General features: G+C 39.5%; 1 protein-coding gene across 7 annotated transcripts in view; it reads right to left on the bottom strand.

The window, feature by feature from the left end:
- Nucleotides 1-2,345: 2,345 nt before the first annotated feature.
- ITGB6 (integrin subunit beta 6) overlaps nucleotides 2,346-13,280 on the bottom strand; it is a 70,247-nt gene continuing 59,312 nt past the window's right edge. For all 7 annotated transcript variants that reach the window (XM_053407993.1, XM_053407986.1, XM_053407957.1 and 4 more), the window contains 5 exons: nucleotides 12,681-12,903; nucleotides 9,805-9,902; nucleotides 6,555-6,674; nucleotides 5,426-5,592; nucleotides 2,346-3,947 (listed from right to left, as the gene is read on the bottom strand). In XM_053407993.1, coding sequence (XP_053263968.1) covers nucleotides 3,849-3,947; nucleotides 5,426-5,592; nucleotides 6,555-6,674; nucleotides 9,805-9,902; nucleotides 12,681-12,903 — 707 coding nt within the window. In that variant the 3' untranslated portion in view covers nucleotides 2,346-3,848. The remainder of the gene's footprint in view (nucleotides 3,948-5,425; nucleotides 5,593-6,554; nucleotides 6,675-9,804; nucleotides 9,903-12,680; nucleotides 12,904-13,280) is intronic.

Raw genomic sequence — 13,280 nt, forward strand, 5'->3', positions numbered from 1 at the left:
TGAGGAAGGAGAGGGAGAGGAGATGAGAGAGTTGTTCCACTTGTGCATTGACTCTGTGGGAAACAACCCAGTGACGATATCCAATGTTAGGCCTTATCAAAGTAGACCTTTTGAATGTGGATTTAATTCTATCAGTTTCAATTGGTTTACTCTAAGTATGATAAACATTGGCTACCGCCCTATGTAAGTAATCCAAAACAATGCACATTTTTTCTGACTCTGACTATATTGTGCAATAAAGGAAGACTCCTTGATCCATGTGGGTTATGTTCCATCCTTGCAGATAAAAAAATGTATCTGAGTATGCTTCATAGCTTAGAAGCACACTCCAATACAATTTTTTTAAAAAATCTGTAAGGGTGAAACAAACCCACACAGATCAAGGATTCTTCCCTTACCGTTCAGTATAGTCATAGTTAGAAAAAAATCCAAATTTGTGAAAGCTTTTGGCAAGCTTTTGCTTTTTTATTATGCCTGGCATGTATAATCATGGTTCTTCTAAAGATATCTATCCATCTTTGCCAATTGGTGACAAAATGTTAAGACAGTGGAAAGATTTCAAAGTATGGACCATTTTCTGGGAATATAGAAAATGAAGATTTAGAGAGAGGTTGATTGTAGGTAGGTTCTGCTATAAATTACAGACCACGGATAGCCACTATAGAGCTAAATCAATTCCAGCTTTCATACCCCACTGTGAAATATAAGCAGACATTCCCATGGTGTGCTTGAGAAGTATGATAGAGTGGCAATATAGCCCCTGTCAAAGACAGAGAAGGAATGTGCTCTTCATCACAGCAGGATATTAGCAAGAAGGATATATGAATTTATATTAGGGAAGGAAAATGAGAACCAACAGAGAAAAACCCTGCAATTTCTCCAATATTGTACAACAGTGTAGATGAAAAATAATTATAATGCATATGTCTTCTCTATCCAACAATTACACATAATTGTGTAATAACCTGGAAAAGCAAGTTGACTACAAAAGACTACATTTATTTGAAAGTTCTTCATAAAGCAGATGCAAAAATGAGCAGCAATGCTTGAGTTAGAGCAATGTTTTAGGAAGTTGCAACAACAACATCTATGTCCAGAATTTGACCTGGGGTTATATAGGTATCGTTATTGATATTGCCCAAAGTAATCAATAATTTAAGCTCTTGGACAAAATAGGTTGGGGGAAGAAAAGAAAAGCAAAAACACTGTAGGAAAGCAAATGGAGGTCTATGGGGATTGCTGGGGATAACTGAACTCTTTAAAGCAATTTGAGAACTTCCAGAATTGGCAGTATTTGTAGAAAACCTAAGCATTGTAAAATAATGCATTCTTGCATTACTTGCATTGTAAAATAATGCAATAATGCAAGAAACTTGCATCTGCAAATAAGATGGAGTGACTTTACTTGAAAGGGAGTAGAGGGGTAATTAGTATCTCATATAAACTTTTTAATATTATGCTTATGTGGCAAAAATATCTGGTCTGAACCAGATAGCCTGAGCTGTGATACTCTATGTGTGATGGGATACCAGAGTATGCATCCAGAATGGTCATGTAATATGGTTGTCCCTTGTAGAGAACTATATGCCTGAAATCCTGATTTGTGCAATCTTTTTATCCATGTTTGAGGGGAAAGAATAATGCAGACCTGTTTGCCCCATGTACAAGGCTCAACATTGGGCACCTTCAGTATTTGCATTACAGAGTGTATGGGTACATGCCCATTCTTCAGTAGAGGTGACACAAGTCATTTTGATTTATATCTGATTAAGTGAGAGGTTCCAAAACTGTGGTCCATGGACTAGCTTAATTCAGGTGTTCTGTGGTGTAGTTCATGACTAAATGCCACTGACAGACTTGCCTTCTGTGAATCTGTCTAATCCCCATCCTTTTAGACCATTGGCCATCACCACATCCTATGGTGAAGAATCCCTTATATTATGTGTTGTGGAAATTATGTTATGCTTTTCCATGCTTCAGGAAAATCCAGGTGGGCATGTGAATTCAAGTGACGGTGGCAATACACACATGTAATTAAATATATATGTTAGATACTGAATAGGGATCCAAAGCTCTTTCTTGAAAGTCAGTGTGATGTGTGGTGGCCCTGAGATAAACATTGTGAAATTGTGACACCCACCCACCCGAGTTACTTACAAACAGCAGGAATCAGTACCAAATGTTGTGACACATGGCACACACAAATTATAATCTTTATGGGTCATAACCATGCCCAGGATATTTGACTTGTTATAGAATCTGAAAACCTGTGCAAAAGTGCTTGATTAGAACAATTCTGCTTACATATTAACATTTCAAAAAGAAAAGAAAAACTACTTAAAATGTCAGGTTTTAATTTTTTTTTTAATTTAATGCATGCCATTCACACAATATTTACATATTAAAAAAAACCTCGTAACAAAATGCCCAAGGGAATCCAATGAGTAAAATGTAGTTTTGGCCTCATTTAAGGTCCAGCCTTGGGTCAAAACTATTTCAGGAAACATAACTGTTCAGACATTTCCAGTGTCTTCACCAAGTACATTCATACTATGAATAACATAGTGAAAGTTTGCTCTGGGGAAAAAAAATATCAAATACCACTTCATGGTAAAAAAAAAAAAAAGACACCCCGCTTACAAGCCAGCTAAACCCTCCATCTTTTCTCTCACCTTCTAAAATGCAAGAGGCACTCTGCAAAAAGACTTTTTTGTATAACTACATATACAAAACAACATTTTAAAGCAAATGTAAGTTCTATTTTGTGCAATATGATTTACATCCTAGTAGCAGGACAATCCTATACATATTTATATGCAGTAAGTGAGGCTTCCTTCTGAGTAGAGATCTATAGGATTGCACTGTAAGTCTATTTAAAATTGCAGCCTTAGTTGTGGGGAATTTTATTAGCCAATCACAGAAACCTTTCCTAAGTCTGATTACTTTTAGTACTGGAATCTTTCACCATGTCAGAGCTTTAATGTTCACATCAGAGAAAGAAATTCAACAGGTTTTGAAAGCAGTAGTGTTAAAATCTTGAGTTTATGTCATGTGGCTGTTAACAGCATAGGAATCATGCCTCAAAAAAGTGGCAACTAACATCTTCCATGACTATTACTGCTTATGAGTAAAGCTACATTCTGTTTTGTCATTTGGACACAAATGCAATGATTAATGAACATACAGCATTTTATTGAGATGGCTCACGTGTATTTTTTATAATGATCTGCTTTCTGAAGTGATTTGCAAAGGAATGAACATAGCTGCCATCTTTGTTGAGGTGAGTAGGGAAGTTTCCATACGCACAATCTCTGTGTGTACACCTCAGAACACAGTGCATCCTAAGAGAGGTTTGGTTTCAGGCAGTGACACCAGTTTACTCTTGACAGGTCTCTCCAGCGTCTGGCTATGATGTTTCTGGCTGCTGAGAGTAGGTGGGTTTATAGTGCGCATGGGAATTATTATCTTGGAAGATGTTTAGTAGGGCCAGTTCTGGGATGACTTCTAATAGCTGTTTAGTTACTTTGCTTATTTGTTGTAGGACTGTTGTCCAGAAGAGTTGGATTTTGGGACATTCCCGCCACATGTGGAAGTATGTGCCTGTGGAACTGCAGCCTCTTCAGCATTTTGGTTACTTCACATCCAGTTCTGAATTCTGATACAGAAAATGAGTTCTCATAGATCAAATTAAGCTATGACTACGGGTCTTCCAACCATGAAAAGCACATATTCTGTCATCCTAAAGTATTGCACCACTATAGCATATTAATAATAAATTTTGAACAAATTTAGTAAATGTAACATTTTTTCAAACTATTCCCCTTCCACCCCCAAAGTCATTCAGGGTGCTAAAATATATCCGCAGCAGATCCGGGTTGTCTTTCCTTTTGCCTGTATGTAACATTTTTAAATGTTGTTGTTGAGCCTCTGTACAATGGGTTTATTCCCTAGAAAAGAGCGGGAAAATTGTATTCAGTAAACTACTTCATATTTGATTCTGTGGCTTTTTTTTTTTACTGCATTTGGTTTTTTTAACAAAAACAGTTAATAAATAGATCTGTACTTAAATCTGATGTTAAATGAAAAATGCAAACAACTGAAGTAAAATATTTTGTATATTTCCCAAGAAATAACTTAGGCCATCGAAGGGTCATGATGATCCTATTTAGTTTCTATTTCTGCAGAAGTATAACAGAAACAAGTTAGTCTACTTCACATAGAATTAGTAGTATACTATATTAGTTGTCCTGTGCTAAAAAATGCAATCTCTAACCAGATTTGTGCTTGTATATAACAAAGTAACTCCACTGAATGGGATTGTGGTGTCAAGCAATTCATTCCTCCTGCTCTTAATTGCTTGTTCATGGAGCATCAATGATAAAACAAATTACAAGCTCTTCCTATTAATGGCAATTTAATTTGATATTGCTACAAGCATTGTTCTTCCTGGTGGAAAAGGCTTTTCACATGTCATACTTCACTATGTTCTATATGTGCATTGTTCCTTTTACCTCAGAAACCCTATCTAGCTTCTAGCATCACAAGACATAGGGTCTCTTATAGATTGTGGGGCTTAGGTAGAGAAAAGCGCAGCATAGGTTGTTGGCTATCCAGTGTGATACTGGGCTTTAAAATTTAATTGTTACCTCAAAGCCAATTAGTAAGATGCACACACTGGAATTCCTTGCATGAGGAGGACGCCATTAAGCAGGGATAGAGAACCTCCATCAGCCCCAGTCAGCATGGCCAATGGTCAGGGATGGTGAGAGTGCAACAACATCTGGAGGAGTGGAGGAGTGGAGGCAGAGGGGTGGAACACAGATTCTCCATATGAAGCTGCTGGGGTTTGGGGTGAGGGCTGAATCTCCTCAGCCATAATGCCATTGCCACTTGCCCTTAGCAGTTTGGCCAGGGAGAGCCTGCCTCTACACACTCAAGAAATGGGCAGGGAAGTTTGCCAGTAAGCTGCAACACAGAGCTAGAGAAACTGTATGTGCTTCTGTCCCTCTCAGATATGGTGGTACACTTCCATTGAGAAGTAAACCCAGGGGGTGACATTTCATGAGGAGTCAGACACCTACTGGGTTGAAAGCAGCACATGCCTTTGTTGCATGCTGCCTTCTATATAGATGTTAATAAGTTCTGCCTGGGCCAAATTGATCTTCAGATGTGAATACCGGTATATTTACTCCTTACTTTAGATACTTTCAGGAAAGAACTATGATGTTTCCTTGCGTATTCTGAAATATCCTTATTTTAGACATTTCAACAATTTTAATGCCACTATGTTCAGGTATGTCTTAGTGAGTCAGTGGAGTACACTGCAGAACATTCAGTTTTTCTTGAAACACAAAATCTACCCAAAAGATGTGGCAGCTGCCATTTCACAACTGAATAAAGTAAAGAACTATGAAATTTTACGTACTGTTTGCCATTTGGCCTTCGATCTCTCTGCTTCAAAATTAGCAACTTCTTTGCGGTCATGAAATGAAACAAACAGTTTCCATATGCAAAGCAAGACAACCCCAGTGAGGGAGATAGCAATCGAAAGACCCAGCACAATCATTGTAATATTTGGAGGTTGTGGACAGGCTGTAAAAAGAAAGGAAAACCCACACATATGGTTACAAATTAGGCTACACATTTGAAAAGATGCTCTGAGTGGTTTAGTTCTGTATGCTTTTCATGTAAAGACTGGCATCCTAAGCCAGATCCCAGTGAAACAACAAGGGATGTTATGTATGCTGGCTGCCTCATTCACTTCATTTTATGAGGAAATTCTGCATGCATGAAGGAATGCACGTGTGGAGCTCCACCTATCATTCAAATGAATAGGACAAACCTTGGGAGCATCCACAGTAAATCAGATGATACATAGCTGAAAATAAACTTAGCATTGTCAGCCAGGCTGGTTTCTTTTCCATATTGCTTCTTATCAATGGTTGTGTAAGAAACGAATATCTTAGGTGCACTTTCTTAGCTCATTGAAGAACAGTCTCTCTATAACTTATTGTCTTCGAGACTGAAAACTGGACCTCCTCTTCAGCTCCCTGTGCCCCTGAAAAGCTTCTTTGGTTGGGGGTCAGTGGATTCTCCTGAACACTGCGGAAATTTCAGAGGCAGTTTTAGGGCACTGCGACTGGTGTGGTGACACTACTACAACAGAACCTGAGAGGTGGGGTGCACTGAATTTTTTTGCGTTGCACAAGGTGCCACTGAAATTTGAGAGCCCCAAGTCTTCCACTGGTGGAATGGAGCATTTCCAGAGAGTGTTACCCAAAATATGGTTGAGCTCCACTTGCACATGATGCAACTGTTCGATTTTGGCCAATTTGCTCTCCACTGCCCCCAACCTCAGCATAGGAAAATGTGAGAGCATTTTCAGGCAGATAGTAGAAAGGATAGGAATGGAAAATGGTAAAAACCCCTTCTGAGAGCGTCCTCCTCCCTGCAGTTCTCAGGATCCAATCCAAATTTCCAGGCCAACTTTTAAAAATATATATACTTGTTAGTAGTGTATGTAAGAAATTATTTACCAAACCCAAGTTGCCTACCTTTTTGATTTATGCTACGAATGGTTGTTTTCCCCTGTTCATCAGCTGCCATTTGAAATGTGATAGCACATTCATTTTCTCCAAGTAACAAACAAGGGACAAATTTATCTTCCATGATATCTGTGGGGGAAAACACTTTTTTTCAGGTAAAAACCATTCATCATGCAGTAACCATGCAGATTAAAGGATTTATATCACAAGGCTGTTTTCAACAGGCACTAAGGAAGGAAGCTAAAATACTTAAAAGAATTTCACACAATACTTCTACCACTAAAAGGGTTCCCCCCTCCCCGTTTTTGTTACACTTTGCACTTAGGTTTCAGTTGAGAAGGTCCAGGTGTTGTCAATCTGCATTGACCATCAAGAGCACCCACCAAGTCGGCTGTAATTTGAAATTCAATGAATTGGAAATACTTCCAAGAGAGATGTCACAGCTATTTAGGGAATATAATAGCCCTGATTATAGTACAAAGTAAATAATATGTTCTCTTTGTTTTTTTGCTACTGGTAGTATGTCTAGACTGTGTTTCAATGCATAGCATGTTCACTTCTCAGAAAAAGAAAGGAAGGCTACTGATCCTTTTCAAAGGAGCTGCCGCATATTGCTTCCAGAATGTTGTTATAAAGGTTAAGGTAAAGTGCATTTCAATAGTGATTAAATCAAAATATTATGAAAAGAACTGAAGCTTTTGGAGAATTCTAATGTTGCTCACTGAAAAATAGATAAAAATGAATCTAAGATTAACCTAAGATTTTCCTATTTTTATTTGCCTCTGTGCATTTAATATGATTCTGCAAAAAATGTTTTCACCTAAATAGGAAAAAGTTTATGCCCCTTCAAGAGCCTAGAAGGCATGGGTTTTGTGTGAAGAACTGTGACTGACCACGAAAAGGAAGAACAATGGAATATGAATTAGTTCACTTTAATGTACCTACAGGTGCTAAATGTCAAGTCTACAATCCACAAACTATTTTCAAAAAAACAGTAATAATGGTCCTCATGGAAGTTCCTCTGAAATCTATAGCCACACCATGTAAAGTACCATATTGGTGTAATTGGCAGAAACAAACAGTTTGCTGAAAGATTCCGCTTGCCCTCCAAACAACCTTATTTATAAGTACTTATTTCGTAGTAACTTCCATTGAACTTCAATGGGTTTGCTTCCAAGTAAAATGCATATAATTGCTGTGCATATCTTGACAGTGGGGCAGAGGATAGAAGGAGGGAAGGACAAGGCAAAGATAATAAGGTGGGTATAATTGTAACTGAAAACACTACAACATTGAAAAAGTTGAATGCCCATGTATGACCATTCTCTGGGCCTAAATGAGGCCTAGGTGAAGACAGGCTCTTCCCATACCAATGCAGAAAAATAGCAGGAGAATGCTTCTCTCCACAAGCGTCATAAGTTAGGTTGCACATATGCACTTCCCTCATCATAGCACTGGAATAGCATGTTAGCTATTAGTCTTGCTGAAATTGTGGTGGATTCATGGAACGTAAGCAGAGTTTTCATTCCACTAAGGCTGCATACCCAGCACACTGAAAGCACATGGCTTCCCCTAAAGAATATTTGAACTGTAGTGTAAGGGTGCACACTTAAACTACAGTTCTCAGGATTCTTTAGGGGAAGCCATGTGCCTTCAATGTATGTAAAAGAAATCCTCTGCACAAATTCTCACATGTATAGGGATCCTTGTACAGTGCTTTGCTTTGCTTCCCTTCACCCAGTTCTCTGCTGCCAAGAAATATACTGTTGCATTTTAAAATATATATATATATATATAATAATGATGTTGGTACAGAATGTAAACATCAGTTTATTGTTTCTATCTGAAAAGCCTTTCATTTGTTCCTAGCAATTTGGGGCAACCATCGTCAAGACGCTGATCTACTAAAAACACTTCATTTAGGTGTTTGACCTAATTATTATATCTGTGAGGTCATGTCTGTGAAGTGTTTACAGCACCCCAGATGATCTTACTTGATCTCAAGAACTACAGTTTTGTCTGTTATTCATATTTGTTGTGGGTGGGAATAGAGTTGACAAATGACTTCATGTAATAGATAAAAAGAATGAGTCTCATTCCCCCCTCCTTTTAGAGAAGCTCTACTTCTTGGTCAGCTATTTGACATCAGTTCTGCCGCTGGGGTCAACCATGAGTCTGGGTTGTAAACCGGAAAGAGAAATTGCCTCTCTTCCTGCTTTAAAGAATTTAACAATTCCTATCCAAGTTTGAGGATGAAAGGTGAAAATTCTTTCAAGAAGGGCCCTTCTCCTGTACCTTTAACAAATTTAGCAGGTGAAAATTTTGTAGCACAGAAATCATTGTGTGAGATAAAGAAGTCCCAGAATATTGTCTGTAGGCACCTTCTGCTGCTAAACAGTTCTGGATAAGGGGCAGTGCCTGTCTCAGAGCAAAATAAATTTTAAAAGCTTCATATGGTTAATTTCCCTGCATCAAGTTGCAGTTAAAAGAAAGGCACAGGAGTACCTGCTAAAACATTGCCAGCCCTGAACCTGAAATTGTTGTAGCTCTTTTCTGTTTGACTAGTGCTAGTGTCAGGGAGCTCATCTATTCCCAGCATTTCTTTATTTTGCAAACAAATCCCATAAACATCTACTCTTTTCATCTTCCTTCACATTGGATCACATTTCTGTAAACCGAGATAATCAGTTCTGTTGTCAGCATAATGAATTTGTTGCATACATTTAGTTGCGTAAACATTTGACCTTGAACACCAGAATTTACTCCCTGCACACTAAATCAGGTAGACATATAAGTCATACGCCTGATGTATTTATCCCATGTATATGTCTAAAATATTATATATTTAATGCTAAGATTTCTGACATGAATTCTTAGAGCAAGATGCAATAGAATAAAATAACCAAATACACATTAACAGTTAAAAACATACAGGCCAGTCTATACTTTATATTGAATAAGCTACCCCCACTTCCTGAAGGAAGACCTTAGATCAGGGATAAGCAACCTGAGGCCCTCCAGAAGTTGTTGGACTATAACTCCCATCACTCCTGCCCACTGGCCATACTGGCTAAGGTTGATGGAAGCTGAAGTCCCACAACATGTGGAGGGTCACAGAGATTCTTCACTTCTACAATAAAATAACAGAATGACTTGAAAAATACAAGCAGCAGCATGTAATAAATACTACTGGGGATAAATAAGCTTACAACCAACGGTGCCTAAGCAATACATTTAAATAAATAAATGTACTACATACCTTCTCCACTACTGACAGTCGCATCAACCAATTTACATTTCTCAGCGCACTCTTCCTGAGACTGATCATTAGACGCTAAATAGCATTCTACGCAGCTCCTGAGAAAAAAATGATTCAACAGCTCATCAATCTCTGTCAGTTACAAGGCACCAGGAACAAAAGGGAATACATATGTAGTGTTCATTTTCAAAAGTAACTTACAAAAGATCTACATGGGTCAATAAGTAGTACTTAGCAGTGTTATGTGTACTGCATTTAAAAACTCTGAAGAAATATCCTGCAGTTAAGTCTTTGTGAGCCAGTGTGGTGTAGTGGTTAAGAGCGGTAGTCTCGTAATCTGGAGAACCGGGTTCGAGTCTCCGCTCCTCCACATGCAACTGCTGGGTGACCTTGGGCCAGTCACACTACTCTGAAGTCTCTCAGCCCCACTCACCTCACAGAGCGTTTGTTGTGGGGGAGGAAGGGAAAGGAGAATGTTAGCCGCTTTGAGACTCCTTAAAGGGAGTGAAAGGCGGGATATCAAATCCAAACTCTTCTTCTTCTTCTTCTTCTTTTCCTGCACTTCCCCCTTCCTTCTTTAAGCTCTCATTGGATATAAAACACAAGAGGGCAACATTATACATGTACATTAGTGTGTTGGCTGCAGTGTGTAGATGTGTCACGCGAACACTACCCACACTCCTCCCAGGGCTGGAAAAGGGTTAGCTTAACCTCCAGTTTGCTAGTAAAACTGAATTACTGTGTTGCAAAATGATGCAAAAGTGAATCACTGTGTCATGAAAGGATGCACCTCTAAAAAAGTGTGTCACCAACATGAAGAGTCTGGAAAGCTCTGATGTACAGCATCAATGAAAACCTTGAGTAAACGTGAGGCTTGATTAGCATTATGTGCTCTCTACAGAGCTTTCCTTAGGCTTAGTCCAGAGGCTGAATGTGGTGGCAAGATTGCTAACTGGAGTGATTGATTGCTGACACATAACAGTTGTGTTATGGGATCAGCACTGGCCGCTATGAGGCAAGTTGTAGCTATTGGTCTATAAAGCCCAGGGGCATACCCAGGCTGTCACCTGCCAAGGGCACAGAGTCGGGGGTTGCAAAAATCATGCCTCTCCACTCCGAGCTGGAGTGACTAGGAGCCCACCTGCCCATCCACATGCTTCCTCACTGCTCTTCTGCTGCTCTGGGTGGAAAGGTGAGGCATGTAGTCTCTTCTAGGCACTTCCACAGCAGGGCTCCAAGGGTGCAAGTGGTGGGTGCAAGGGACCCTAGGTATGCCTCTGACAAAGCGCTTAACAACTTGAGACCATGGCACCCAAGAAATAAAGAGTTACTAGAAAATGCCTTGGCTTATAGTATGGTATTTTATTTTCTTGTTTACACAGACTATTGTTGTCGAACAGAAATTTGCTCTAGAATGGGATATATAATTTCCAAAGTCAACTTGACATATAGATGAAGACTGCAGGTGCAATGTATAATTTTAACTACTTAAACCTCATTAAAATCCAAGGGACTAAAGTGTGCCTGACTTTGGGACGGGTATGGCCTATGACTTTAGCCTTTAGTCATAATCAAAACTGGGTTCCTAATAGACCCTCCCCAAGTGTAGCATCATGATAAAAGGGAAGAGAAGAGAACCCTATTTCTTCTCTTAACGGAAGTCGCTAGCATATTAGTCACATTTCTTAAAAGGTACAAATGAAAATATTAGTTAAAATTAAATGTGTTTGTTGATTTAACTGATGGCTAGAAATGACATAATTAAATTCATTGAAGAATTATGCGCAAAGAAAAAACGTATCTGAATTGATCTAACACCCACACAAGTTAGTGGAAAGGTTGTTAATTATTCATCTGCAATGGAAGCCAGGTCTGAGCTTCCTAGTTAAAGAACGTAATGAATGACATTCATGAAAGAAATTTACATGTATTTTCATACAACCTACCAGAAAAATGACTAATCTAACGATAACTTGAACTGGAGTTCAAGGAGTGCAACTTGATCCTATGAGTAATTCTGCCAGCAAATACGTGTTTCATACAGGTCACAATGACCACTCTGCTTGCAAAAGCCATTATATGGGGCATTGCCTTGATGTTGCAATCCAAACCATGGCACAGCAACAGTAGTGACTAATTTTTATTTTAATAGTTGTTTTCCCCACTTTGGTGTTTGCCACCCTGGGCTCCTTTGGGAGGACTGGTGGGATAGAAATTGAATAATAATAACCAGTGCTTTGGGGGGGGGGGAGTAAAAAGCGAGAAGTGCTGGTACTCTTTACCAGTGAATACCAGCATAAAAAGCAGCAGCAGCAGCAGCAGCAACAACAACAACAACAGGACATTGAAAGTAAGAAAAATATATCAGGCAATAAAAGGTTAAAGGTAAAGGTAAAGGACCCCAAACAGTTAAGTCCAGTCAAAGGTGACTATGGGGTGTGGCTCTCATCTTGCTTCAGGCCGAGGGAGCCGTCATTTGTCCACAGACAGGTTTTTGGGTCATGTGGCCAGCATAACTAAACCACTTCTGGCGTGACGGAACACTGTGACAGAAGCCAGAGTGCAGGGAAATGCTGTTTACCTTCCCGCCACAGTGGTATCTATTTATCTACAGGCGTGCTTTCGAACTGCTAGGTTGGCAGAAGCTGGGACAAAGCAACAGGAGCTCACCCCATCGTGCCGATTCGAACTGCCAACCCTCCGATCAGCAAGCCCAAGAGACTTAGTGGTTTAGACCACAGCACCACCCGCTCCTTTTATATCAGGAAATACAGTAAATACACCAGACACAAACTCAGCACCCTTGAAATATTGCTATACTTTTGGACATGCGACAGAAACAGACATTTCCAGACATTTAAAGGCGTATAATTTACCGTTTAGAATTGCAAGGGTCGGCATAGGGTGAGTATTTTTCACACGTGCTTCCTGAAACCCCGGGATTTGTGCACACACATTTTCCACACATGCATTCACCTCTCCCACTGCAGATTGTGCCGTCAGCAGAAGCACAGCTATTGGTGTCAGTGGTGCAGTTACAGTATTCACCCGTCCATCCACTGTGGCATCTACACTGACCACAGTCACAGTTGCCGTTGCCTAAGAAAAGTCATGGAGGTTAGTTCTTGTTTTGATTTCTGTTCTCCCCCAAGCCAAGGTCTCAAAGCCCAGAATAATTCGATCAATCATTATGTCCCTCAAATAACTCTGTCATTCGCAACCTTTCCCTCTTAATCCCCACAAAGCCGCCTCAAATGTTGATTGTGGAGTTTGGGGATGATAAATCCAAGAATTAATATAATTTGAAGAAATTCAGATAGCTGCTACAGTATTGTAGCACTTTCATTGGGACCAGCTAAAATGGCAAAGTACTGAGCTAGATTTTTATGTTCGAAGGGTTGATGTTTCACAGACAAACTCCCTGACAATGCCAATCCTATGCGTGTTTATTCAGAAGTATGTCACATGGGGCTTAC

The sequence above is a fragment of the Podarcis raffonei genome, chromosome 1 (assembly GCF_027172205.1).
Source record: "Podarcis raffonei isolate rPodRaf1 chromosome 1, rPodRaf1.pri, whole genome shotgun sequence".
NCBI classification, from domain to species: domain Eukaryota; kingdom Metazoa; phylum Chordata; class Lepidosauria; order Squamata; family Lacertidae; genus Podarcis; species Podarcis raffonei.